The 27,532-nt window shown below is 40.5% G+C and overlaps 1 protein-coding gene across 1 annotated transcript; it reads right to left on the bottom strand.

Moving 5' to 3' along the window:
* Positions 1-27,140, bottom strand: RBL2 (RB transcriptional corepressor like 2). Its single transcript, XM_063141166.1, has 22 exons — positions 26,861-27,140; positions 23,407-23,537; positions 22,295-22,495; positions 21,689-21,753; positions 19,150-19,278; positions 18,435-18,595; positions 18,256-18,320; positions 16,845-17,031; positions 16,491-16,657; positions 15,827-15,936; positions 14,676-14,779; positions 13,305-13,442; positions 13,036-13,200; positions 10,864-10,975; positions 9,202-9,477; positions 8,671-8,942; positions 6,857-7,033; positions 6,667-6,738; positions 5,555-5,657; positions 4,293-4,498; positions 2,047-2,211; positions 1-972 (listed from the first exon to the last, which is right to left on the bottom strand). The coding sequence occupies exons 1-22, from the start codon at positions 26,927-26,929 to the stop codon at positions 802-804; spliced, it is 3,246 nt and encodes a 1,081-aa protein (XP_062997236.1). The 5' UTR covers positions 26,930-27,140; the 3' UTR covers positions 1-801.
* Positions 27,141-27,532: the final 392 nt, after the last annotated feature.

Below are 27,532 nucleotides of genomic sequence, written 5' to 3' on the forward strand. Positions count from 1 at the left end.
TTGTTTGGCTATTTAAAATATATTTTTTAAAAGTGCCATTGCAAAGTAGCCAGGTCTCTCATCTGCATTTCAAAACAATGCTTTAGAGGTGTTGAAGTGCTACCTTCTGTAGAGTTCACTTAAAACATTGCACAGCTAAAAACAACCTGAAATTCTTGCATGTACAGAAGTGTACCCACAATCAGGGCACATGGAAGAAAACTGGGGAAGAGTGGACTAAAATTTTCCTGACAGTTTGCTAAAATGCTGCTTTGCCTTAGCACTCCCAGTTAAAAATGGATACAATATCTGTTCCCTGGGGCAGGTAGCCGGGATCAAAGCATTAATTCCATCATCGCTGTCCGACTTATTTCGAAATGTATCTTTTCTCTTTTTCAATGCTACAAATTCCAAGCATTACACTGATAAATTACTAAATAGCTAAAAAAAATAATGTTCTCTGAACTAATGTAAGGATGCTACTTATCACCAGTTGCTACTACTCAATCACTAATGCCAAATAAGTTAAAAATGCTGTAATCTGAAAACTGCGGCTGTCTGTGCTCCTTCGGAGTATACTTAGAGCAAGAGCGGTGTGGCATTTTCTGTTCTGGCATCAAGATGAACGAAATAGTCTTCACTCTTTCCAACAAAGGAGGATTACAGTGCTGCAGTTCCCCTGCTACAAGGTTCAAAAACCCTTCATTTCTCTACGGAAAGTGCCTCAAAGATGTGGAGGGTGCAAGGTCTGTCATTGCTGACCAAATTCTAGATGGCAAAACACACACACGCACAAACAAACTGGAAGGCAGTCTATTTGAGTCAGTGGGAGCCTCTGTCATTCGCCACATCTTGTAACCTCCTCAGGAGGGCGGTGTGATTTTCTGGGCACATACGCTTGGCTGGTGATTCAGAACCTTCCTCCAGGACAATGCCCCTCTTCTTCGTTGACGTCTCCCCAGTTCTGATCATACTGTTAATCTCTTGAAGCCTCTGGAATATACCATGGACAAGGAAAACAGTGAGCACCACGGCGTCCTACTCATTCCATTCAAATAGAACATTTTCTCCTTTGAGAACCTGGCTCCCAAGACAAAACTACTTACGGAGCTTCCACAGTACAGCTGCACTGTGTCTTAGTACATATCTTAAACCTGCTGGTTTTAAGAGCGCTATAGGTGACTAATTTGATAGTGGTTGCTGCAGGTCACACTGTTAAAATATTTAAAAACAGGCAAGCTAAATTTGTCCCTTATAGCTTTCCATAGTCCCTTGTTGTTGTTGTTTAAAAAAAACTTTTATTTGGGGATGTAGCAGGGGGAGCCAGGGCCATTTTGGTTTTCTGTAATTGTTTCATGTGCCACACACACAAAAGGAAAAACCCACAAGCAGTCTCAAGGCAAGAACCATTTGTTAGATCAAGGTTCTTTCACCCAAGGACGAAATCCTAACAGCCCTTAAGCACGACTCCACCATTCCAGTGACAGAGGGTTCAAAAGCGCTTTATTGATTAGTAATCAAGGCCTGGTCTCTTCAAAGGGAGCAATCAGACAAAGACATTGGGAATTCAGCACAGCATTTGAGCCTGCAAGGGGCAGGGCCCTGTTGCAGCATAAACCAATCAGAACATAACACTGGGGCATAGCTAATTATGCTAAACAATTCTCTCTGTTCTGTAAACAATACCTTTGGCCTTACAGTAAGTTACAGAGAGTTAACTTTGACACAGGAGGACTGGAGCCGGAGCTCTTGTTTATATTAGATAAGACAGATGCAAGGATGCACTCAAGGAGATATTTTCGCATACATGACATTATGACATTTTGCCTGCAATATGATGGCTACTTTACAGTTTCCTGAAGAAAATGGAGACACTTCTGCTAACAGAGAGCTTCGGCTGTGGGGCAGTATATAAATGTAATAAAATAAATAAATAAATAAAATAAACCTTGACTAAGAAAATGATCTACAGCACACTTGGAAAATTATGTAACTCTTGTTTGACTTTAACTTCCACAATACTTGAGGGGTAATGACAGATTTTAGAGATTAACAGTCATCTCTTACCTTTGATGGGCTGCTGCTGAAGTAGTAGAATATCTTCTCACGTGGAGAAAGTGCAGACTCGTTTTTGTGAGGGGAAATGTAAACTTTGCGGTTCTGACACAGCTGTATTCTGCGGGGAGAGCCACTTCTTACAAAAGGGTATGGAGACAAGGGAGGTGCTTCAGCCTATCATAAAAAGGCAATACAAGCAATCTGTGGTTATGAACCAAACAGAGAAACTAGGTTTGGTGTCATGTATTTATATGGTGGTGATGAAAATAGTTCTGGGTATCAGTAGGATACTACTTTGCATTCTGACTGGGCATACTTTGCTTCTGCTCCAATAAGGCTGACATTCTGCTTTTGGGGCTGATGATGATGATGATGATGATAAATTATCTGTTACCCCGCCTCTCCCTCTGGATCGAGGCGGGGCCCAACACAAATAAAAACACCATAAAATACATACAACTAATTCAAATGTTTAAAACCAGTGCATCATTAAAAGCACTGAATTAAAATTCATTCATTTTCAAATGAAGTCAGGATTCCTGCTCCGACAGAACTATATTTCATAGATTTCTTAGGACAAAATATTTTACCACCTCAAATACAAAGTTAGTGCTCTTCTATTTTTAACCATTTCCAGAGGGACGGCCTTGCTGCAATAAAAAAATATTTATTTATTGCATTTTTATACAATATTTAAATTTGTATTTCTGTACTGCTGCTGATTTTATATTATGTTTTTAATTTTTTTTTTTTTTTTTACTTTGAATGGTTTTAATTTTTGCGATCCGCCCAGAGAGCTTCGGCTATTGGGCAGTATAGAAATGCAATAAATAAATAAATAAATAAATAAAAACACACCTTAACGGCTAGTGGATGGATTACAGCATAAGCTTTCATGGACTTCAATCCTCTTCATGCTTCCACCCAGAACATACCACGAAGTCCATTATCCAAGTGTATCTGTTCAAACTCTGATAGACTCACAACACAAAGGTTCACTTAGGGAACTTCTCAAATTACAATACCCATCCAACGAAAGGGGGAAAAAGATCTACAATGGCAGACTTGTGCCCCTGAAGCGAACATGACAGACCACCACTTTGTCACCTACAGCTTCCACCTAAAATCACTCAAACGTATCACCAGCACATCTTGGACAATGACACTCCCCTCTCACAGACCTTGGGTTGTAGGCTGCCTTCGCCTCCAACGTATCAGCTATTCACTAGCTACAGCAGACCTTGCAACCAACCAAGATGCCAATTCTGTCTCCATATCTACTCAGGCAACACTTACAGGACACGCAACATCAGCCATTCATTCACCAGCTCATCTTCCAATGTTATCTATGCCAGCATCTAGCAATGCCTTTCTGTGTTCTGCGTAAGATAAACAGGACAGTCTCTGTACAAAATAATAAAAGGACAACTATGTCATCAGAAATGACAGTATTCAAAAATGAATGGAAGGCCACTTTAGCCTCCAAGGACACTCTTACTGAAAGTTGCCATTATTAAGCACAACAAACAAACAAAACTTCAAAGGAAGATTGCAACAAAAGTTTGCCAAGTTATCAAGAGGTTCAATTCTATTCTACCTTCTGCAGTTTGCACTGGAAAAAAGGTTTTCTTGTTTAAATCACAGTCTATGTTTTAATTAGTTTAACACAAATATCCTGTCACTGGGTATCGCCAACAACTATTTTTTAAATGGCCACTGCTAATAATGTGATTGTCACTTTCTGAATTTCATTTTCCTCTGACCTCACTGTTTACAACCCCCACCCCAAATATATGCAACCATAGCTGTAACTCAGGGTAACACTTCATGCATCTGATGAACTGGACTACAATCCATGCAAGTTCATGCCATGATAAATCATTTAAGTCTTTAAGGTGCCACAAAACTCTTTGTTGTTTGTGTTCTACTGTGTTTATCAATTTCTAAACCTAGCGTGACAAGGGTACATCTATATGTAGAGTAAATAAATGTCCTGCTAGCCACACAACGGCTAGAGATGAATGTAGACCATTTTGATACAAGGATGTGATTCCAGGATTAATACACTGGTTGCACCCCACTCCCACCTAAGAGGAACTCCCTGCCAGCTCCATTTTGGCTATCCTTCCATTTCACAGCTAAATGTACTATTTGTAAAGCAACACTGGACTGTGCTTCAAGGATCTTAAAACAGACTGGTGACATGAATGCTTTTCAAAAGCAGCTTAATAGTTATGGAGAATAAGGTTACTTACTCCGTTGGTTGAGGAGTATTTCAAGGCAAACTCTTTAATTCGGTCACTGTAGACGTTGTTATAAAACTGAACCAGGTCCCCGCGCTCTTCTTCCTCAAGGTCACTGTTGGCTCCAGTCAGGCGTGTTGGAGTAGGTGGGCAACTACTGGGCTGCGGTACTGGCAGGGTGCTACTAGATCTCATCACTGGACTGGAATCTCGGCTTGCTATGAAGGCATAAGAGAAGGTTTTAACAAAGCTCACTGACTCAGTTGGCTTAAGAACCGATGGAGCAAATATATCCCAACAACTTTTATTCTACATTTTTCTTGGCCGCTGGAAGATCCTCAAAAGTTTCCCAGTGCAGAATTGGCCTTTTCCACATTAGCCACCTGCTGGGTTGACAGTTTCACCAAGCTGTCCACCACAACCCCAAGGTTCCTTTCCCGGCTAGTCACCACCCTGTCAGCGTATACATAAATCAGGACTTATATTTCCTTACAATGAACTGCATTTGCCATTTTAATACCTATGCCTGTAGTTTAGAGAGCTCTTAAGAATTATTTTATTTTTACCTCCCTAATTAATTTGGTGTCATTCAGTAAACTGGGCCACCTCACTCCAGACCATTTATGGACAAAGTAAAAAGCACTGGTCTCAATATAGGTTCTTGGGGGACCCCCGGTCCTCCACTGCAAGAAATTATCATTTATTCCTGTTCTGATTTCTGTGTTTTTAACTAGTTGCCTATCCAAAAGAGAATATCTCATCTTATCCCAAAATTGCTAAGTTTGCTCAGGAGTGCGTGGAGAAATTTTAAAAAGGTTGCATGTTATTTATTTATTTATTTATTTATTACATTTTTATACCACCCAATAGCCAAAGCTCTCTGAGCGGTTCACAAAAATTAAAACCATAATAAGTAAACGGCACAAAAAGAGAGACAATCTCTGGTGCTTCTAAGATTTCTTTTTTCTTTAATGAATTCTTCTTAAACAAGCTCGATGTGTTTTGGATACAAATCCTTCCTCAGGAGCTAAAAAGTCCTCAACTTTTTCTTTTGGGCATCCCCATTGAGAACTGCACTTTCAAAATCTCTCCTACTCTTGCTACAAGTTTTATACAGTAAAAGGCTCAAGAACAAGAACTCTGACTTACTCAACCAAGTAAGCCAAGTCCTGGATCCATCCCCGTATTAATGTAAAATATCAAACTTGGAAGATGCGTTTGCTTTACCATTTCTATCATTTTTTTAAAAAAAAATAACTGCTGCAGCCACTTACTTCTCTCCCTATTTCTCTCAGTTGGGGAATTCCGTTGGTTGTTGCTTTCGCTACTGCCTGAATACCTTCGTCTTCTGCCTTTAATCAAGACACTTCGATACACCTTCAAAAAGCCAAAGTTGTAGCAGATTTTAGAAGTCTACTTCCTCATATAAACAAAGACTCTGAATGTAAAATGTTACTCTTAATTACTTTTATAGAAGGTTTACACATGCAGGGAGTGTGTTGCGAGTATAATGTGCACCATTCATTCCAATGGAGGTCCATAAATGGCCCTCATAAATGAATGGGGCATTCCAAATGAGCAATGTTCCATTTCCGCATGTTTTGTATACATGGATTTTCTGAAGTAAAAAAAAATGTGTTGAAAAGTTTTTAAATGCCTTAATTAATTTGACTCGGGTCTGATGTTTGACTTCTATTTAGAAAACAAAACTAAAAAGAACTATGCCATGCTAATTTAATAACTGTATAAATATCTCACTTCCCCCACCCCACCACCATAACCAAAATTTGAACTGAAACATCCAATTAGGAAAACAAATCAATGAAACACTCTGAACAGAACATTTCTCACTTACTGTGAAGGTTCTTTCTGGTTTGGTAATGGAGACATCCAAGAATGGGTTAATTTCTCCTATCAGGAAAGACAGGGGTCATGTGCTAGGAAGACTTTGCATAAGGCTGACAACCTTCTGACTCTACCCCACAGTTCTGTCCTGTGGCCAAGCTTAAGACAGATGAGCTGAGGACAGTAGTTAGAATAGTGTTACGAAAGACCCTGCAGAAATGAAGAAAGCGAACTCTACTCTGTCGGAGGTCCATAGTTAAAAGAAAGAGAGACCACTAAGGGAAAAAGACTTTAGAATTGAGTAGAAGGTACGAGATCAATCAAAAAAGGAGTGAGAACTCTAGCTTGGGTGAACGCCACAAAAGAAGTTGGGGCGGGACCAGAGAGTAGTCAGCCAAATTAAAAGTTGTTCTAGCAGGTGATTCTTGCCTTTCCTGAGCAATAGGAGTGGAGTGTGTGTGTGAGAAAGCATTCTTGGAAGTCTTCTCATCTCAAACTGAGAATGTGGCTTAAATCTTACATTCAAACAAAATGTGCTCACATGGCTCTTAGCTTGTGGTTGGGTCCGATAGCAGCGCATGATGTTATGAAAGGAAGTGTCTTTTTTTGTAACCTAGGATACAAAAGGGGAATTCATTTGGTTTTATAAGCATTGCCTTTTACTTATACTATTAGTTCTCTTGCCTTTCAAGTGATTTAGCCCAACCTATATACTTTTTGTGAAGCTTTACCTTTGCTATTATATAAATAGCACACATTAAGAGCTGGTCTAAATGTCGCTCCATCATCAGCTCAGAGCACTGTACCAGTGAGAACTCAAAACATGTCCAGATTTTCTTCCTCAGCTCATCTGAAATATCCAGTTTGAGACAGAGATCCCGCAGACGGACACTTGCTAAATGAAACACCTATTGGAGGGAGAAGACAGAGTCAGAACTAGCCTGCAACTAGGTGTTTTTAAAATTCTGCGTTTATATTATTTTATTTTATTTAAAGCATTTATATATCACTCCGTATCTAAACAGGTTCTGAAGCAGTGAACAATTCAAGGTACAATGATAAAAAGAGAAATTATTTTAAAATTTGTATTTTTAAAAACAGAGTACTGATAAAAGCCATGGCTGGTCAGTCAAGGAAAGCTTCCTGGAATAATGCTGTTTTCAGGAGCTGCCGGAAACAACACACCCGCCTGACCTTCAGAGGCAGGGAGTTCCATAGAAAGAGGGCCACCACACTTTGGGTGAAGTCCAATCAAGCCACAGGGTCCATACAGAACCACCAGGAGCCTGCCTTCTAATGACCTCAGTGACTGGGCAGGTTGATAAGGTAGAAAGCACTTATCGCAGGTGGCTTAGGGCTTTATATACTAGTACCAAAAACCTTTAACCTGGCCCAATAGAAAATAGACAGCCAGTGCAGTTCCCTCAGCAAAGGAGTTACATTCTGAAAAGGGCAGCTCCTGTCAACAGCAGAGCTGCTGAATTCTGCACCAGTTTCAACTTCCAGAGCATCCCCACATGGAGTGCATCGTAATCATCCAGTCTTGACGTTAGTAGCACCTGTATTGCACATTGATCATAGAAACCCTCATAATTTGGTTACAAACCTAATATATGTGTCTTACTTAGCAGACATGCCGGATTTTATTGACAAAACTCCATTTCTGTTCCTCAAGAGGTTTGCACAGAAATGTATTTTCCTTTTAACCTGGTCTAAAGTTTAAGTCATCCCATCGTATAGCAGCTATTTTCAAATAGCCAATGCTTATTCAGCATCATACACCCCAAAAATTCATTTTTTTTAAAAAAAAAATTCAGGCTGTGTTTTTGCTCCAATTTCAGTTCAGCTATTGGATATTTCTTAAGAAGGTGCCTGGACAGGCCTCTATGGTGCTAAAAGAGCATGGAAGGAAAAGCACATGGGGTTAAAAAGGGATGGGAGGGGGAGAAGAAACCTTCCTGGGGGGAAACAGGCTAGGATGCTCTCTGTGAATTTGGGAAGACATGATGAAGCTGTGGGACAGCACTTGCTACACACATGAAGAGGAACAAAACTTCCTTCTACAACAGCATCAAGGAAGGTTGGAGGTTACACAAAGATCAACTTAAGTATCCTTATATGTCTGAACATAATTGACTTAGAGCCGCTTTCTCCAACTTAGCATCCTTCACATGTATTGGACTACATTGCCAGTCATCCCCAGCCAGGATGACCATTGGCTTGCTGGCTGATGGGTGTTCTAGTACAGCTTAACTGGAAGGCACTGGGTTAAAGAAGGCTGACTTCAGAAGAATAGGGACTAAAGTTCAGATCTTGGAACATTCATTCATCCAATGCTATAGTTCACAATGTTAACATCAAATCAGCCAGAACACTGTGAATTCTGAACTCCCATTACAACAGGCAGGATATTCCGGGAGTGTTTCAGTTCCCTGAATGTGACACCTCTCTGACCAGATTATTCCCCGAAGAGGAAAGGGTTGTTTGTCTTTCCAGTCAAACCCACAATGCAGTGACACAGGAGACCTTCCGCACTGGGATCTACCTTTCTAAAGAAGAGCGAGAGGGAGCCAGCCTTCCGGGATCTACTGCCACTGCTGCCCATGTGCTGCCTTTGCTGTTGTTCGCCAGGAAGGGCAATCTGTGGGAACTGGCCCTGCAACTGAAGAGCTGTGCCTGCCACCTGTTGAGTACTCAGAGTCCCAGCAAGGGTCTGTGCACTGAGAGGCTGCATGGAACTGGACAGCGGTTGACCCTGCCCACTTACGTTGACCTGGACCGGAATGAAAGTTATTCCTCCATTTTCATTGGCAATGCCTGAAAAATAAGAGGAAAGGAGTCAATACAATGCAGCGAATGGATGGTTGGGGGGAATCCAGAAATGCTTTCTAACAAAATATTTACATTTTAGGAACAGGCATTCTGTCTAGCCGCCTGCTGCAAGGCCCAAATCTACCAGTTTCAGTAAGCCTTCCTTTTAAGCAAGGGTGCTTTGGATAACATCTTCAATAGATTTCTAGTCATGTGAGGCATAAATAGATACTACTGCTTTGAAACATTTAAACTCCCTTCTTACCTTGTACCGGAATGGTAACTGTCTGCCCATTATTTGCAGTTACAGTAGCAGTTGCTACAGTTACTAAAGTCTGCCCAGGTACCGGAGTCACAGGTATTGATTCTGGGGAGACGTTCTGTACGGGCATCGCATTGATCACAGGCTGCTGGGAGACCCTCACAGGGGTCCGAGCGGCTTCCGTTGGTGTGTCATTATCAACAAACAACCTTCTCCTAGTAGGGTTACTTGTTGGGGAGCTGTATCTCTCATAAAGTGTGGTTGGAGAAGACGAAAGACCTGCAGAAATTATAGATGAAGAAAAAAAAGGGGGGGGGGGGCAGGAATTACATGTAAACTTACAACAGCTTCTTGTTAAAGGTTAATCCCACTCAAGAGATGAAAATAAAGGCTAATCTACATTGTGTATGAAGTGAGGCTGACAGAATATTTTACCATGTCAATTTCATTGAGGATCATATTTGTTATGAATGTATCCTCACAAGGTAACAGGCAGTATTTATATTAGGAGATCATCCCTCAGTCCTCTCCCCCCACCCCCACCCCCACCGATTCGATAAATGCCACTAACTATCTCATATGGTTGCCTTACGATGTAATAACTTTCATGTGAAAACACAAGACTCTCTCTGTGATAAGATGTGTCAAAAAGTAAAACACAAATCAACCCCTCAGACTAATGGAACTTAATCTCTTCATGGGGTAAGAGCACTTGTGGTGTGCAAAATCTTTACTGATGTGACAAAAGACACCACAGCCAAATTGCATGTTCCACTACTGACAAACACTGGTTTTCTACCCTGTGGTACTGATAAAGAATTTCATCCATTACTGATGTTAATTTGGCCATATACTTCGCTCTCCAGGATGTGAGCTCCCATCCTCTAAATCTCCAGTTTTGTTTAAAGATGAAACGGGTATCTAGACATAAAACTAGTAGAAGAAATCCTGAAAGGATTGAAATATTAAAACCAACTGTCTAGAAGACCCAGCTTATTGATCTAACATGTTTGATAGAGTTGCACGAATTGGAGGCTTGACCTTGAGGTGGGGTGAACTCCTGGGATTCTATTACCCTGCCCAAATGCCCCATCCAGACTTCATTGGGTGGTGTGTGCTCAAGACAGGATGCTCAACGATTTCCCAGGCTGCCTGATTCCCTGGTGACAGCAGGGCGTCCCTGGTTTGCTAAGCATGCTGGTGGCAGAGGGCTCTTCACACACAATGAACCCAGAGGTTGGATCAGGACAGACTTATGTTGCGTGCTTGTTCCAACTCTTAGATTTCTTGGAAATGTGAGCTCGGTACACATCTTGCTGGGGGCTGGATTGTGTCTTTGTTTTATTATTGAGCAGGGTGACAAGAGGAACAAAGAGGTTAAAGGGTGCAATTCATGTGGTAGAATAAGGATACTGAACAGGACGAAGATATGTACTTTTTTTTTAGATTTATTAGATTTAGATTTATTTATTCAACTTATCTCCGTATTTACCAGAACCTAGAAAGCAACTGGAGCTTTTAATAATCTACATCTCTGAAAGCCTGACATTTAAAAATGATATCGTATTCGAAACATTTTTCTCTAGGTTGGAATTCAGTATTCAGAGCTTGTCATTTCTGCCCAACAGACAACCTTTCGTCCCCTGTATACTTGGAGACTCTTACCCATTCCCAGTGTTCCAGTTTCAGCACGAACCTCATTTAGTCTCCTTGGAGTTAAGGGGGAACCTGCCACACTGTTCCCATTTGACCTTTCAAAATACTGAGATGGCATTACCTAAAAACAGAACAAGATTTATGCAGGTTTTTTGCTCGCAAAACCTAGTGATGTAGACCATGGTGTCTGTTGTTACAAGAGGACTCTTCCCATCCACTGCCCCTTTGCAGAATCTTCACACTTTCCCATTGTTTGAAATTATGTCCAAACCGGAGCTGGCACTTACTAAGATTTTTTAAAACATTTATTTATTTATTACCTTTTTATACCACCCAATAGCCGAAGCTCTCTGGGCGGTTCACAAAAATTAAAACCATAATAAAACAACCAACAGGTTAAAAGCACAAATACAAAATACAGTATAAAAAGCACAACCAGGATAAAACCACGCAGCAAAATTGATATAAGATTAAAATACAGAGTTAGAACAGTAAAATTTAAATTTAAGTGTTAAAATACGGAGAGAATAAAAAGGTCTTCAGCTGGCGACGAAAAGAGTACAGTGTAGGCGCCAGGCGGACCTCTCTGGGGAGCTCATTCCACAACCGGGGTGCCACAGCGGAGAAAGCCCTCCTCCTAGTAGCCACCTGCCTCACTTCCTTTGGCAGGGGCTCACGGAGAAGAGCCCCTGTAGATGATCTTAAGGTCCGGGCAGGTAGATATGGGAGGAGGCGTTCCTTCAAATAAACTGCCCCCAAACCGTTTAGGGCTTTAAATGTCAATACCAGCACTTTGAATTGGGCCCGGACCTGGACTAGCAGCCAATGAAGCTGGAAAAGGACTGGCGTAATGTGATCTTTTAAAAACTTAATATACATTTTCAGAGTTTATTACTGGTGCAGTATTTTCTTACTGTTCACATTAAGGAAAGTGAGGCTCCACCTATGTGGCTGGCTTGTAGCTCTACTTACTTATCTTTCACTACCTTGCTCTCATTCTGCAGAATCTCCTTGTCTTTGCCCAATTAACTGCTGGCTGAAAGTAAATGGGAGCTATTTCTGATGAATAGCAGGGCATGAGGGGCAAATGCAGGCATGAGGAACTGCTGTCTAAAAATTCCTTGTAGGTTGCTGTGGCGTTACCCACATTTCCATTCCCTTAGGTATTCTGGGAATGAGTATGTCTAGAGAGTGCGGAATGTTGGACTGAGTGGGTGTGGCTGGTGATGCTGTGGAAAGGGGGGGCATATATATGCGGGAGCTGAGTAATTTGAGGGGTTCAGTTGGTGATTGAGTTTGGAGGGTAGATATGTTTAGCTGTGTGATTTCTTGTCAGGAGTTGTGTGAGGAGTGAGTGAAAATAAAATCATAGGGACTAAGGATTGTTATTATTAGATTGGTTTCTACTAGTATTCTTAAGAATAGGCAGGAGTTAAATAGAATTTGAAGGAACTAAGAACTATAAACAACGATAAACATTTTCTTTATTTTGCTACCATAAAACCACGTGTCAATTTGGCTGTGTCTCCTGCTTTATCAGTTCATAAATAAACACATTACATTAAACCTTCAGCCTGCTATATTCACAGAAAAGCCTTTTCCAAATCTCCTTACCGTTCCCCTCTGCTATAAGGGAAAGGTTATACTTTTCTTTTTACCCCTTCCTCAGGTATTTAAGTGGCGGTGCTTAGCCTGGGGGAGGTGTGCGCGTCAAAGCCTTGTGTGCGAGGTGGTGTTGTCGCAGTTCCTTTATTGCTTCTCAAGATTATGAAAGCCAACTAATGCATGGGAGTGTTGTAAGGAAACAGTTCCACAGATTTCCATACAAGCCTGACCAGTAAGAAAAGTCTCTACTGGCTGGAGGCTTAAACTTCAAACACCTAACATCTAAAGACAATCTGAAGATGCATCATTAAGTGGAAAAAGAAACACCCCCTGCCTCAGAGGGAAATGAGCATCATCCTCGGGTAGCAACTAAGGATGGTACAGAAAGGTCAGGATTTAGGACATTGTAACATTCCACAGCCTGGACTTAGCTGCTGACCAACTAGTAAAGCAACTGGTTACCTTTAGAAACATTTGCTTCTTGTTTACCAAAAGGTTTCTATTATAAGAGGCAGCTTATACAGAATAAGTTACTAAGGACTAAAGAAGAAGTGAAAGATAAACAACTTAGCTTACCTCTTCACAGGTTGGAACTTTATTTTCATTTTCTCTGATTTTGTCCCACAAAGGAGACCGCTCTTTCCATGCCAGACTTTCTAAAATCTGCTCTTCAATATGATTGAGGTGCTTTACTACTTCTCTGCAAAGGCCATCTTCTGCTCTAATCAGAATCTCTATCACCTGTAAAAAAATAAAAATGTAATAACTTCAGTTGTTGAACAGGTTTTCAGCAAGCGTAAAATTCAACAGCAATTAAAAGCTGTCAAGTAGTCAAAAGAATTTACCTTATAAAAGTGAAAGGCGGGGACATCAAATATATCAGCGATGAATGAGAAATTGTCAGCTGCCTTGTAAGAGTAAATAATTACCTCAAGGCAGCAGGCCATGAGAGACCTGTGAAACACATCGTGTTCCAGGATTGCCTAGAAGAAATATATATTCATTTTATTTATTTATTTATTAGATGTTGGGTGCTGCTGCTACAGAGAAGACCTGTGCTGATATATATATGTATCAGCACAGTAAAGAATCAGTTCAGTTTAGCATAAAAATGCAAACAGGAATTCTTTATTTTGGAAAAAAGTTAGCACATTGGACAGATAAACCATTTCAAATGTCTCATGCATACAATGCTATTTGCCCACTAGCTAAGTCACACAAGAAGACTAGAGTGGAAGCGGTGTCTGGGTAGGCTCAGGAGTACATCCTGACTGTGGTCATGGATCTCTCATGCCTAAACCTCATGTTTATGGATGATCACTATGATAGGAAGACTCCTGCATATATAAGCTCCCCATTGAGGGAGGGAGCATGGTCAGGATGTACAGAACAATACACATGAATCATGCCTCTTCTACTGATATGACTCCTTCTGAACAGTGGGACCATCAAGCTTGCAAGAATGGGTGTTTACTTGCACTACAGCAGTGGTTCTCAACCTTCCTAATGCCGCGACCCTTTAATACAGTTCCTCATGTTGTGGTGACCCCCAACCATAAAATTATTTTCGTTGCTACTTCATAACTGTAATTTTGCTACTGTTATGAATCGTAATGTAAATATCTGATATGCAGGATGTATTTTCATTGTTACAAATTGAACATAATTAAAGCATAGTGATTAATCACAAAAACAATATGTAATTATATATTGTGAAATATTTATTTCTAATTACAAATAAATGAAATTTTGTCTCGGTTCCTAAGACCATCGGAAATATGTGTTTTCCGATGGTCTCAGGCGACCCCTGTGAAAGGGTCGTTCAACCCCCAAAGGGGTCGCGACCCACAGGTTGAGAACCGCTGCACTACAGCTTCTCATACTTGTTTGTGCACATCTGCCTAGTCACATGCTCTTTTGGTGCTTTTATGTTAGTAATTGGCATGTTCTGTTCACATCTGTTCAGTCATTCTGGGACAACTGGGCAGACAATACCTGCCAACAGGGTTAGGTGTTTTTTAATCCTGCTCAAGGTTGCTTGTTTGTAAATCTGCAGGTTGGATGTGTTAAGTCAGCTTGGTAAATACCAGCCTAGAGCATGTTAATTAGAACCTTTGCACACATTTTTGCATATACTATTTTGCCCAATTAGTTAATTGACTTAAAAATAAAAGAATTTGAACATGTATTCAAACCACTACACTGAACTCACTTACAGATAAATCAGCTTCTCCAAGCCTTTTCTTTTCTTTCTCAATGACAGATTCTAATACCTTATAGTAAAGGACCTCAGCAAGGCGAAAGTGTTTTCCAACAATATCTGCAGTAATTATAAAACAAAAGAAACATTGGCTACCCATATAAATAAAACAAATTCAGGACCTAGACTTTGGGTTAGGTTTCATCTACCGCCATTAAATAGCTATTCAGAAAAAAAGGCACACACGCAACACCCATGATTTTGACTTCCTCTGATTCCAAACACCAATCTTTAATTCTAAGCCCTTTAAAACAACAGACAACAAGATTAATAATCAGCATTCAGCAGATTGTTGGAGGGTCTGTGGTGAAAAAGGAACGTATTTACATATGTGGTGGGATTGTAAATATGTGCAAAAGTTGTGGAAGACGGTGTTTTTAGAGATTGAGGAAATTGTTGGAATGAAAATAGAAGATAGACCAAGAGTTGCATTACTCTCACTGCAAGAAGATTTTAAATGGAGTAAAGAAATTAAGGAATTGATAACGAATTTACTGACAGCTGCAAGGTTAATCGTAGCTAGGAACTAGAAGATTCAAGGTGATTATTGTATTGAAAAATGGTATAAAGAAGTGTGGGATATTGCTATTAATGACAAATTGACATGTAATATTAAAGTGAAAAGAGGTATAGTAAAAACGAATGATTTTGAGGGAATTTGGAAAAAGTTCCTAGTATTTGTGTTTTCTAAAGGAAGCGGGAAACCACCAGCAGAAGAAAGTATGAGATTTTGGAATCAGGAATAAGATCACAAGGTGGGGGGTGCACTTTTAGGTTAAGTATTATTATGTCTAATAGATTAAGCATGAATATATGATATAAATGTTATTTTGTGGTTATGTATTATGTTCTCTTTTTTTGTCAATTGTATTGTAGGTAAAAATCAATAAAAATTTAAATGAAAAAATAAAATAAAACAACAGACAGCACAAACATGCAATTATGAGCTAAAGAGCATTGAGTATTTCAAGAGGAAACAATTTTCATTCAGAACATCATATATCCCAAGACAAAATGCATTACAAAACTTGTACTTCGTATAGAACTTACCGCGAACACCAACATACAATGAAAGTAGTCTTACACATGAGCACAGTGTGGCCTTACCCTTAGAGAAGCCACCAGGCTCTCCCTGAGACTGTGTCCTCTTACAATAAATTTCATGCATTTCTTTCATTCTGTTAGCAATTGACATCGAAGGATCCCTAGAACATTTACTGACAAAAGAACAAACGAATGCACAGAATTAACTAAAGGGTGATGTGGTTCCTCATATAAAAAAGTAGACTTTTGTTCACAAAGTGGTAATACTGTTTTTATCTAAGCATATTTCATATACGCTTCACACAGAATTTACTGAGAACACAGTAAAACTTGCATGTTTTTTTCCCCAAGTTTATTTCATATTGTTGTATTGTTCCCAAATAAATTGATTTGCTATGATCAAATAGTACATTAAATGCCAGATATAATCAGGAGCTGCTATTTCGTCCAAGAGCCATGTGGCCATTCAAACATGAAACATAGTATTTCCCCACACACATGAAGTGGCTACTTGCAATCCGAAAATTGTTTATTCCAGCGCACCCTCCACACGTGAAATCAATGGAACTACTTGAGCTGTAAAAAGCAAGCCTCATGCACCAAAGTCATTTCTTTCTATTGTATTATATTTATTTTTATTTATATCCTGCCATTCTTCACCAAGAGCCCAAGGTGGCTATAACTGACACACACTATTTAAAAGCTACAGGCAAACGATTTGACTCACCTGAGAATTTTCTCCAGATTTTCACTAGGGGCATTTTTCAGGCCTGTAAGCATTGTATGAAGTCGTGTCAAGCTGTACGTAGCTATGGAAACAGGACTCACACAAGAGTCGCTCTCCTTGATATATTTTCGGCCAGTAAGAGGTGTAGAAATTCTAAAGGATTTTGCCTAATCAAAAGATGAAAAATGTTTATAGTAGTGAAGTTACTACAATCTATTACATTAACATCACCAACTCCTGTCTACAGTTGGAGATTCTATTCATCGAGTTGTAAGAACACACAGCAATTCATCCACTGCCGTAAGGAAACACAACATTTCATCCAACGGAGCAAACAGACTATGCTTTACTCACCCGTTCAAAGTGCTCCTGCAGGTTATACTTCACTTGTACTCTTTCAGCTGTCTCCATTCCTGAGGTTGTGTTTAAACATCTTCGCAGGGTTCCTATTTCTTCATCTGCATCATCCCCAAGAAAAATCCGTTCATCTAGATTTCCAACTGACAATACGTATTCCTCATAGGCCTTGTTGATGGCTTTGCTATGGAACAAAGGGGGGGAAAGACAAGTGCTGAACACTGAAATCATAAATGACTGCAAAGAACAGTGAGAGTGTGTGTAATCAAAAGCAGCTGTAGCCTCTACGGCAGTGAAAATCTCTTCCTTCGGCCCTTGGACGAAAAATGTGGCAGTGGATTAAAATCTCTTCAAAGTCTTCACACAAAAATAGTTTACGCTTTCGTTACTTCTATGAGATCTTTTACAAAGAATTACTGGCAAGGTTACACATCCTCCCTTGAAATAACAAAAAAGTGGCTTGTGCCAAACCTTGGCGTCAATCCAACTAGCTTGGAAGTATTGCAATGTAACGTACAAACGAACGGAGAAATGAAAGATTGCTATTCCAAAGCAAGGCGTAATAAAAGGTAACTGGCAAGTAACAGCAATATAAGCTTAAACAGCTAACATAAGTTGCTCCTCTATTCATGTAAGCGGGAGTTGGGATTTCTTCCAATTTCCCATCCATTTGCAGCCCTCCTAACCATAAACCACACCATTCCCAAGGCTTCCCAACCCACAGGAGTAGAATTTTTTCAGGGGGAGAGGATGTTCCACAGGGGCTATAGAGGAAAGGGGAAGGTAGGAAAACCCTATTCCAGTCACAGAACTTACGTTAAGATTTAAGTAAGTGAGTTTTAACCTTCCAGTGGGAGAATTATTAGGAGGGCCAGACAATCCTCTCTTGCTCTGTCGAGCTTATATAATCTACTTCTGAGGTTTCTGGTGCATGTTCAAAAGGGCAATGAACAGCACAGAGTAAAAAATAATAATCTAGATATTTCTCTTAAGGAGGACTACAACGATGCTCCTGTTAAGATACCTCAAACTGGTACAATGCATGGCAAGAGGCTGAAATTTTTATAATCCAGGATTTCAAGTAGTAAGTAAAAGTGGTTTATAAGGTATCATTCAGTTGTGCAAGATATACTTCATGTAACCTTCCAACTATCCAAGCTGTTCAAAACAAAACAAAAATAAAATACTGATTTACTATTGCAGGTCTTTAAATCTATATTGTGCATAGAAGAGACTGTGGAAATGGCAGTTTACGTTTCTCCATTTCGAGGATTTGGTGGTTTGAGAATAATACGAGGTTTGTATCTGCAGTGCTGTTAGGTGCAGTGAATGGCGAGGGGCAGAATAATGCAGCCTCTGTAATCAGCAAATTGTGGAATGACAGATGTCATTGTTTCACAATACTCACAAGCTTTCTCCGAAGTTTCCAGGATCTAGAAACCCTGTCAGATTGTCTTCTTTTCCCTTTAGAATCTACAAGAGAACAGAACTGATGCAAAGAGCAAGCAATGGAACATTCCCAAATCGTTTATAGGGTATAAAAGGGCTTTTGGTTTTGTCTTTTAAAAGAAAGGATTAGTCGGATACCTTTTTCTCAAAAAGTTTTCTCACATAGGGTTTCCAGAAATGCTCTTTTATGCCCTTGGCTTCCAATACCAACCCATCGTGCAAGGAGCAGAGTTTTTCAATGATGCAGGGAGGCTCAGACAACAGCTTAAAATCCTTACTATGAAAATCTTCAGGCAACCCTGTGATGTTATTTAGAGAGGGATGGGGAGTGAGGGGAGATAGAAGTAAAAATATTTTGCATGTGTTCTTCTCCTCCCAAATGTAAATATGAAAAAGCATCTGGCAAACAGCTATCAACAAACACCTGGGCTTCCGCTGTGTGTGACTCAATAGAGCAATTTCTTCAATAGAAGAACTGTTTCAAGCAGGGATTTTTGTTTCTTGAAAACTACATAACATGCCACGTTCCCTCCCTTCATTTTTTATTAGTTCAGTTAAATTCTTTTATTTTCTCTTACTTAAACTTGAACATGGACAAACAATTTGTTCTCATGGCTGCTGCGGTTTCCTATGGCAAAGTTAGAGAACAATTAAATGTACAGATAAAACAAAACAGTGAACCCCACCACGCTCTTAAAATGTAATCCTTTTTTGAGTTCTTTCCCATGTGTTACACCTGATCTTTCAAAGCATGACTTCACACTCAAAGCCAAAATTAATTAACAGGCAAATACTGATTAGTTAAATTAGAGCAGTACCTGGAGCATCACAAAAAGGATATTTTTTAACATACCTCTAAAACTAGGATTCAGAAGCTCCTTGCGATTTGGGCACTGCAGAGAATTTCCATAGACTAGATCGAGGACACATAACAAGAGATGGTAGGAATTGACCAAGTCATCGCTGATCATAGGGAAATTGCCTGTGAGATTATAAGCAGGGTTTGGATTACATTTAGGTAATCTTCAGAATTCTGGGGGTAAATTGCATTTAAATTTCTAAATTTGTTTTAAACAAATACAACATTTGCATACAATTGGGCCAAATATTATACCAATACCCAGTGTAAAAAAAATATCAATTATAAAATAATAAAGCAGCAAAATGCAGATAAATATGTATATGCATTCTGATACATTTTGTTTTCTTTTGGGGGAGTATGTTCCCAGATTAATATAAATATATTAATTCTTCCTAAATTTACTGCACCTATGTTTTAGCTGTTTGATCTAGTGTCTCTAGCACCAATTTATATTAAGATACCCTTCACACATTGACTTAAAAATGCTCCAAAGATTAACAAAATAGGTGCAAACTTGAGCATGCATGCCCAAATCTCCTATAGCATAATCTTTAGAGTGTGTGAATGTGAAATACGAGTTGCTATGGAAACACTTCATGGACAAATATATGCATCTGGCATGTGCTGACCTCAGGACTCCAACCACTGATTTGTAAATGACAGGTAAACAGCAATTTCACATGTATTTCACACACACATAATAAGATAGACAGAAAAACTTGAATGAAGCTATACTCACTACAACATTTACTCACTAGCAAAATTAATAATGAGTGATATTTCCAAGTTTTGACTAACTACTCTCTCATTTCTTAAAGCAACCTATTTTCCTTCAAAAATGTTAAACAGGAAAAAGCAAGATTATTGCAACCATTTAATTACAGACTGAAATAAGGAGTATTCCAGCTTTAAATAAACCAAAGATAATGCTGCATTATTTAAAATGTAAAAACCAGGATAGAAACTAATCACCAACCGTTATGCTACTATTGTGCTAGTTTACGTTATCTTTATACTGGTCTTACCATTCACATTTGGCAGCAAGCTAATTCATCTGCACCAGAAGCAGTAAGCAATAAATCTGCAGGACTTTCTGTGCAGAGAAAGGAAGTTGCAAATGCTGTTCTTAAACCTAGGAAGCCAGTCCCACAGACATGCCCAAACTTGTCGTAGTCTGGTTGCCATGATAAACATAGCAGAAACCTTCAAAATTAGAGCCAACAAAATCCCACTTCCCCTAATTGTCAAACCAAATGAATGCATGTCAGATTCTGAGTTTCAGAATTTACAAGTAGCACAAGCCACCTTTCTCCTTTTAAAGACTTGTATGGGATGTGTCTGTGGCATTCTAGTCAATAAGAAGAAGCAATTCATCCCAGCGCTTCTCACTGGCAGAAGCATCAGCTAGGAGAGGGCAGCTCCCTAACAGCACTCAGCAAATGGGAAGTTTGAACACTGCAGAAAAGAGAAAAATTCTGACTTTACAGAAAAGTTTTCTTTTTTTGTAGCTCTTCGAGGTTAAATCCTATAATCCTAGTCCATTTCCTCTCACCCACCTCCCATTTTATATACATTTTGTTTGAGCAAATTATTCTGTATTCTGCTGACAGGAACCTGAGCAACAACGTGCAATGCACTGTGTTAAACAGGTTAATGGGGCTTACTTCTGAATGAACAAGAACAAAACAATGCATACTTTCTTGAGTAGTCCCACTGAAAGAAGTGGGATTTACTTGTGAGTAAATATGCACATAACTGGGCTGCAAGGACACAATCCCATACACACTGTTTAGGAGAACATTTCACTAAATGAAATTAGGCTTACGTATGAGTAAACATGCATAGCATTGAACAATTAGTTTCCTCCTAAATGTACAACGGACATTCTCTAATTTTACAAATCTAGAATATGAACTGAACATCCAATTAAGTGTCAGAATATTTAGGCTTCAGAACTAGCAATACATCAGAAAGCTCTGGAATGCTGTGCAATTTGAGAGGTCATTAAACCACGGTTGCCAGAGAATAAGGGCTCTACTATAAATATATCCAAGGAAAGTAAAATTGTAAATTTTTCATATGATTATAAGAGCAAGGTTATGAGGGTAAATTCAACTGATGTTAAAAACAAGTTCATGCTACCTTTATAAACTTCAAGATGATTTCAGGAAAAACAACAATTAGAATCATAGAATAGTAGAGTTGGAAGGCCATCGAGTCCAACCCCATGTTCAATGCAGGAATCCACCTTAAATCATACCTGACAGATGGTTGTCCAGCTGCCTCTCGAATGCCTCTTGTCACAATATAACAAAACCACCATCCAAACAAAACCAGCATCCCTTATCAACCTAACAGATCTTCTAAGAGTTTAACCAGCTAAACAAAAAGCCAAGTGAAAAAGGCATGCAACAGCAAGTAAGAAAGAGGAAGCACAACAGCTCCCAGGGCAAGTACTCTGGTGCATGGCTGTCGTTATACCTCTTAGATAAGGAAGGCTAATTAATGATTTAGACTTCTCAATGCTTACCTTTTGCATAAACAAACAGCACCCAGCAAAACTGGAAAACCTCAGAGACTGTGCAGGGTTGCCTCCTTTTTAGAATGAAGCCATAAAAACACAAATATATTATATTGTCATTTATACGACAAATATATATACACACACACACCCCCTTGAAAATTCAGTAAGACACGCTCAGGCCTGTGCTGTGTGCTATGGAAGCTCCACACATATCTTTTTTTTTCTTTTTCCCTTCTAGGCTGACAGCTTGGGAACTCTCAGGCTATAAAGGAGAATGAGTTGAACATGCAGCTTTCATAGCTCTTTCTTCTGTTAAACAGAGCAATGATACTGAGGCTGTACATAAGCCTCTAATTCCTTTATCAACTGCAAGCCTCAACAGACGCCTGGGAAGATGAGCAAAGCAAGGGGTGGGGAACCATTTCCTAAGCAGTTATTTATAAGGCTGACACAAACTGCTAGAAATATTTACCTAAAAGTAGGTTACAATTAAACTAATATGCCAATTACTTCCAAGGAACTATGGTCAGAATACAGATTAATTTAAAGAAAGGTAAAACAGAAGTTACAGATGAATATGTTAAAATCTTAGTATATGGCATGAATTCATACCTTTGTTTTCTTCCTCTCTGCTGGCGTGGTTGGTCATCTTGAGGGTACTTGAAAATGTCCTGAAAAATGGGTTCATACTTCTTAAAAATTACAGCAGAAACTGTAAAGTTTCTTTCTAATCGTGTGGTACGGTCTCTGAACTGGGAGGGTAGATTTGCCATATCTTCCCATTTCTTCATCTTGTTAAAAAACTCTATCAAACTGAAGACATTTAGAAGATCAGAAATGTATCCTTATTAAATGTCAACATTCTAAAACATCTAGCTGAAAACTGACCATAACTTATGTAACCTTGCATGGGAATAATAGGAAGTATGCAAGAAATATTGATCTGCATTAAGATCAGAAATGCTAATATTTCTATCATCTTTTTTTAATATCAAATTTCAGGTAGCTATGACCACTGCTGAGTCATGCTGTCTGTACCTTTGAGTGTTCTTTTTCTACCTAGTTAAGTAGAAAGATATCCATTCCTTATTACTCCCATAAAACATGTGCAGTGTTTTGGCTTCCAACTCCACTATACTATGGCTTATTTTGTAATTCTGTACTGGTATATTGATACAACATATCCTAAGAGCTTCTCAGATAGTCAACCCAGTGAAAGCCTTTGTAACATCTTACAGTATTAAGGCTACCTGAGAGGACTTTGATACAAGAAAGTTTCCAACTTAAACAAAGTAGCTTAGGATTCAATGGAAGTGAATTGCTTTTTCAGTACAAAATCTATTAACGCCAACATTTAAGGAAGCTGATACATTCATTTATTATTTGCTGGTACAATGCACTTAAACAGGCATTAATCAAATGTCTTTGACAGGAAATAAAAGTATACTATTGTTACGAAGGATCCACATTGCAAAGGGAGTTCTCATTGTCCCCTCGCAAAAAAATAATTAAAAAAGGAATCTATTAAAGTGACTTGAAATATTCTAATCAGCAGTTCATCCCTGACTGCCATGCAGCTAAATCCCAGAAAGCATGTATATGGTAACAATATCACGAGTTACTATAGCAAATCACACATTAGAATCAAAACACAAGATTTCTTCAGTAATTGTTCTGAAAATTAAAAATTCTAATACTTTCTAAAATGTTGAAAGAACAGTTACCTTTGTCCTGAGCAGCGCAATATTCTGATTAAAGATACATAGTTTCCTTCAACAGTTCCTCTACTAACTGTTGGGACAGCTTTTCTGCAAGCCACATATAAGGAACATGCTAGCCAATGTAGATCATTTCCCTGTTATATTAAAAAAAGAAAGGAAAGAAGCTGACCCATCTCCAATGTCTACAACAGAAAGTTTCTTTCTTCTGCTATAACTAGAATGCATGAATGGGGATTACAATCATGATCCTATCCATGCCGTATAACTAACAGGTTTTTAAAGTTCCCTCAGTTTCAATATGATTTATCATGTAGCATCGGGAACAGGGGAAGCTAAACACAAGCTGAAGTCCTCCTTCAGCACACAGGAGTTGGTGGCTGAGTTCGGATGACACCCTAATCAACGGAGTTGGGGGTGTAAGAGGAACAGAATGGGAAACAACCCTTGATTAGCGTGTCGTCCAAACACAGCTGGTGTATGTTACTTTGAATCCCATCTATTATATTAGAAGCACTTACAAATCAAAGTGTGTAGATTAACAAACCATGTAGCAGAAGTGGTATTCAGTGATATGAAATTGCTACAAACCAACAGGATCAGTCATGGAAGCAATTGCAAGGCTTCATTTTTTAAAAAGCAGTGGCTTCGATATTTCTGACGCTCATGCGTATATATGCACAGACGCAGAGCTCAACAGCCTTCTTGGAGACCTACCTTGTTCACCTCTTATTTCGGTCTATCCTAGTTTTGCCAAACAGACAACCTTCCCTGGCCAAAGCTGTGTCAGCTGTATTCAGATTTGTTTTAAATCTAGCCTAGCTCTGCTGATGTACAGGATTGCTCTCTATTTTTTTTTTTAAAAAAAGAAGAAGTGTGAGATGATAACCTCATATTTTTAGAAGCCAGAATCAAACTTGTTGTAATTGGTCTTGTATATGAAGAATAACTTTGTAGTCATAAGCACTGTAATCACATTTCTGATACCCTTTATTTTCCTAAGCCAGATTTCATTTAATTATCTTCTTTTTTTTAGTGCAAACCCCCCCCCCCCCAATCCTCAGCTACTCTCCATGTAGATTACAGGAGCCTTGGGGACCCACATACACTTTTCCCCATGGCCCAGCTGCTGAGCAGAGCTGGGACAGCAATTTTCATCAGCATGATGGAGCAGGGAAGCTTTAACCTCACCATACAGGATCGCTTGGAGTGGGGGAGAGGCTGAAAAATCTCAGTGGACAGGGAAGGGATGTCTAAAACTCTCCATCCCTAAGATGTGGGTGGAACAGTGTATATATGTGTGTGTGTGTGTGGACACAAACGTGCAGATCCTGGATCCAACACCTGGTACTGCATAAAGCCATTAGGGCCGAAATGGTTGCCAGCCTGACCCTGCTATAGTGCTTTTCCAAGCATATATAGTGCTTTATTATTAGTCTTCCACATTTGAACAGTTCTTCTACTCTCCATCAAAAGAATCATCTCTAGTTTTATTATCATAAAAGTCTAAAATAATTAACATGGGGACACAAGGGTGCTGCATTTATACAAGATGAAATAAGGATGGGAAGGAAGGTTAGGCAATGACAGAGAGAAAATTTCAACAAATGATAAATTACTAGTGGGCATGCAGGCACTTGAAAAATGGCACAACTCTATTGTCCTGCCAAGCAATGCGAAGAAGGTTACCATACCCCTGCTTCCTTAGATGGCTGAATTCAGATAGGCATTTACTGATTCAGCAAGTGGGGAAGAAACTCATACCACCACCCCAGAATCTGATAAGGAATTCAGAGGTACAGAACAAAAGGTAAATTGTTGAATGCTGACCTGTTAGAAAAACATTTTCAGATTTTTAACACAACTTCAGAAAAATGCAGGCAGTGGGCTTAACGAGTGGATCTATGCACACTATATTAAGTTACCACTTGGCAATTAGTCATATACTTTCTCCCAAATGAACACCTGGGCTGTGTGTATACGCTATTGAAAGGCAAGTAAAGTAACGTTACTAGATGAATGCCACTATGGGTGTTTTTTGTGGCTAAAGGGTAGAATATAAATATTTTAAATAAACACATAAATAAACCTCCATTCCCTCACACTACAGGTTGTCGTCTTTTGCACTTCTGGAGTTTCCCCTCCATAGTATAGTTCTGCATCATAACCCATCTCTATCTTCTTAAGATGCCCACTCTCACAAAATCTTCCCTCCTTCATTCAGTGTAGCTAGCTTCACCCCTCTAGCATGCTTGGTCTTGCCCCCCACACCCGGTACCCTGGCACAACCCTTTCCTAAAACCCTAGTGCAGCGTTCCTCAACCTGGCACCCTCTGGACTGCATATGGCAAGCCACGCTGGATCAGACCAAGGTCCATCCAGTTCACCATTCTGTTCACACAGTGGCCAACCAGCTATTCGTGGGAAGCTGCCAAGCAATACGAATGCAACAGCACTCTCCCACCCATGCACCCCAGCAACTGGCGCACATAGGCGTACTGTAGGGTGACCATATGCAAGGAGGACAGGGCTCCTGTATGTTTAACAGTTGTATTGAAAAGGGAATTTCAGCAGGTGTCATTTGTATATAGGGAGAACCTGGCGAAATTCCCTCTTCCTCACAAAAGTTAAAGGTGCAGGTGCCCTGCCCTCTTTTAAATCTGGTCACTCTAGTATAGCTCCTGCACCTTTAACTGTGGTGACGAAGAGGGAATTTCACCAGGTTCTCCATATATACAAATCATACCTGCTGAAATTCCCTTTTCTATGCAACTACTAAAGATACAGGAGCCCTGTCCTCCTTTTCGTAGGGTCACCCTACGTACTGCCTCCGATTCTGGAAGTAGCATCTTGCCATCCAGACTAGCAGCCCTTAATAGCCTCATCCTTGATGGCTGATGATGCTGGAAGTGGCAGCCCAAGGCATCCAGAGGCCACCAGGTTGCAGAAGACTACAACTAGCCACCCCTAGGCTGACCATATGAAAAGGAGAACATGGCTCCTGTACCTTTAACAGTTGTATTGAAAAGGAAATTTCAGCAGGTGTCATTTGTATATATGGGGAGCCTGGGGAAATTTCCTCTTCATCACAACAGTTGAAGCTGCAGGTGCCCTGCCTTCTTTTAAATCTGGTCACTCTAGTATAGCTCCTGCAGCTTTAACTGTTGTGATGAAGAGGGAATTTCACCAGGTTCTCCATATATACAAATGACACCTGCTGAAATTCCCTTTTCTATGCAACTGTTAAAGCTACAGGAGCCCTGTCCTCCTTTTCATATGGTCACCCTAGCCACCCCCCCTCCCAAAGTTACCCTCCTCTTTTCCTACACAGCTGGGCCTTCCCCCCTCCCCCTCCCAGGCGTAGTGCAGCGCCAGCTCATGCCCCAGCCCCTCCCCCACGCCTGGATCCCCTCCCCCTCCCGCCCCGGTCACGCCCCCTGGCCCCAAGCCCCTCCCCCACCTCCAGAGTGTAATTCCTCCTCATGTTCTGGTAGTTCAGCCAGGCCTCGGCTCGGGCGCGCTCGTCCATGTTGAGGCTGCTGCACAGCTCCTCATAGCGCTGCCGGATGTGCCGCTCGGCCTCCGCCGCGGCCTCTTCCTCGTCGTCGTCCTTTTTCTCCCCCTCCTCCTCGTCGTCGTCGTCGTCGGCCAGGTCTTCCTGGGCGTGGGCGGCGATGATGGCGGCCCCCGCCTCCTCAGTGGGTGAGGGTGAGGCGGCGGCGGCGGGGCTGGGCGGAGGAGCGCCCCCGGTGGCGGCCCCCGGCCCTTCCCCTTCTCCCCCTTCGTCGCCGCCCAGCATTGCCCCTGAGGGGGAAAGGCGGCTGAAGAGACGGGCAAGACCGGCGACGCGCTCGAGAGACGCGGCTCGCGCGCAGGCAGCCACTGCGCCTGCGCCGCGGATTGTTTTTGTGCGTTTGAAGGGAGGGAGGGCGGCCGCCGCGTTCGAATCTAAACACCTCGCCGCTCCGGGCTCCGCCCCTCGCCGCTCTGCTCATTGGATTCGAGGCACAGCGCCGCTTGCCAATCAGCGCGCGGCTTCTGCGCCGCCACCAATCAGAAGGCTTAAGCGTCGAAGGCGGACTACAATTCCCATAAAGGCTCGGGCTCGCAGACGGAAGGGACAACGGAGGCA

Source organism: Elgaria multicarinata, chromosome 14, assembly GCF_023053635.1.
Source record: "Elgaria multicarinata webbii isolate HBS135686 ecotype San Diego chromosome 14, rElgMul1.1.pri, whole genome shotgun sequence".
Lineage (NCBI taxonomy): Eukaryota > Metazoa > Chordata > Lepidosauria > Squamata > Anguidae > Elgaria > Elgaria multicarinata.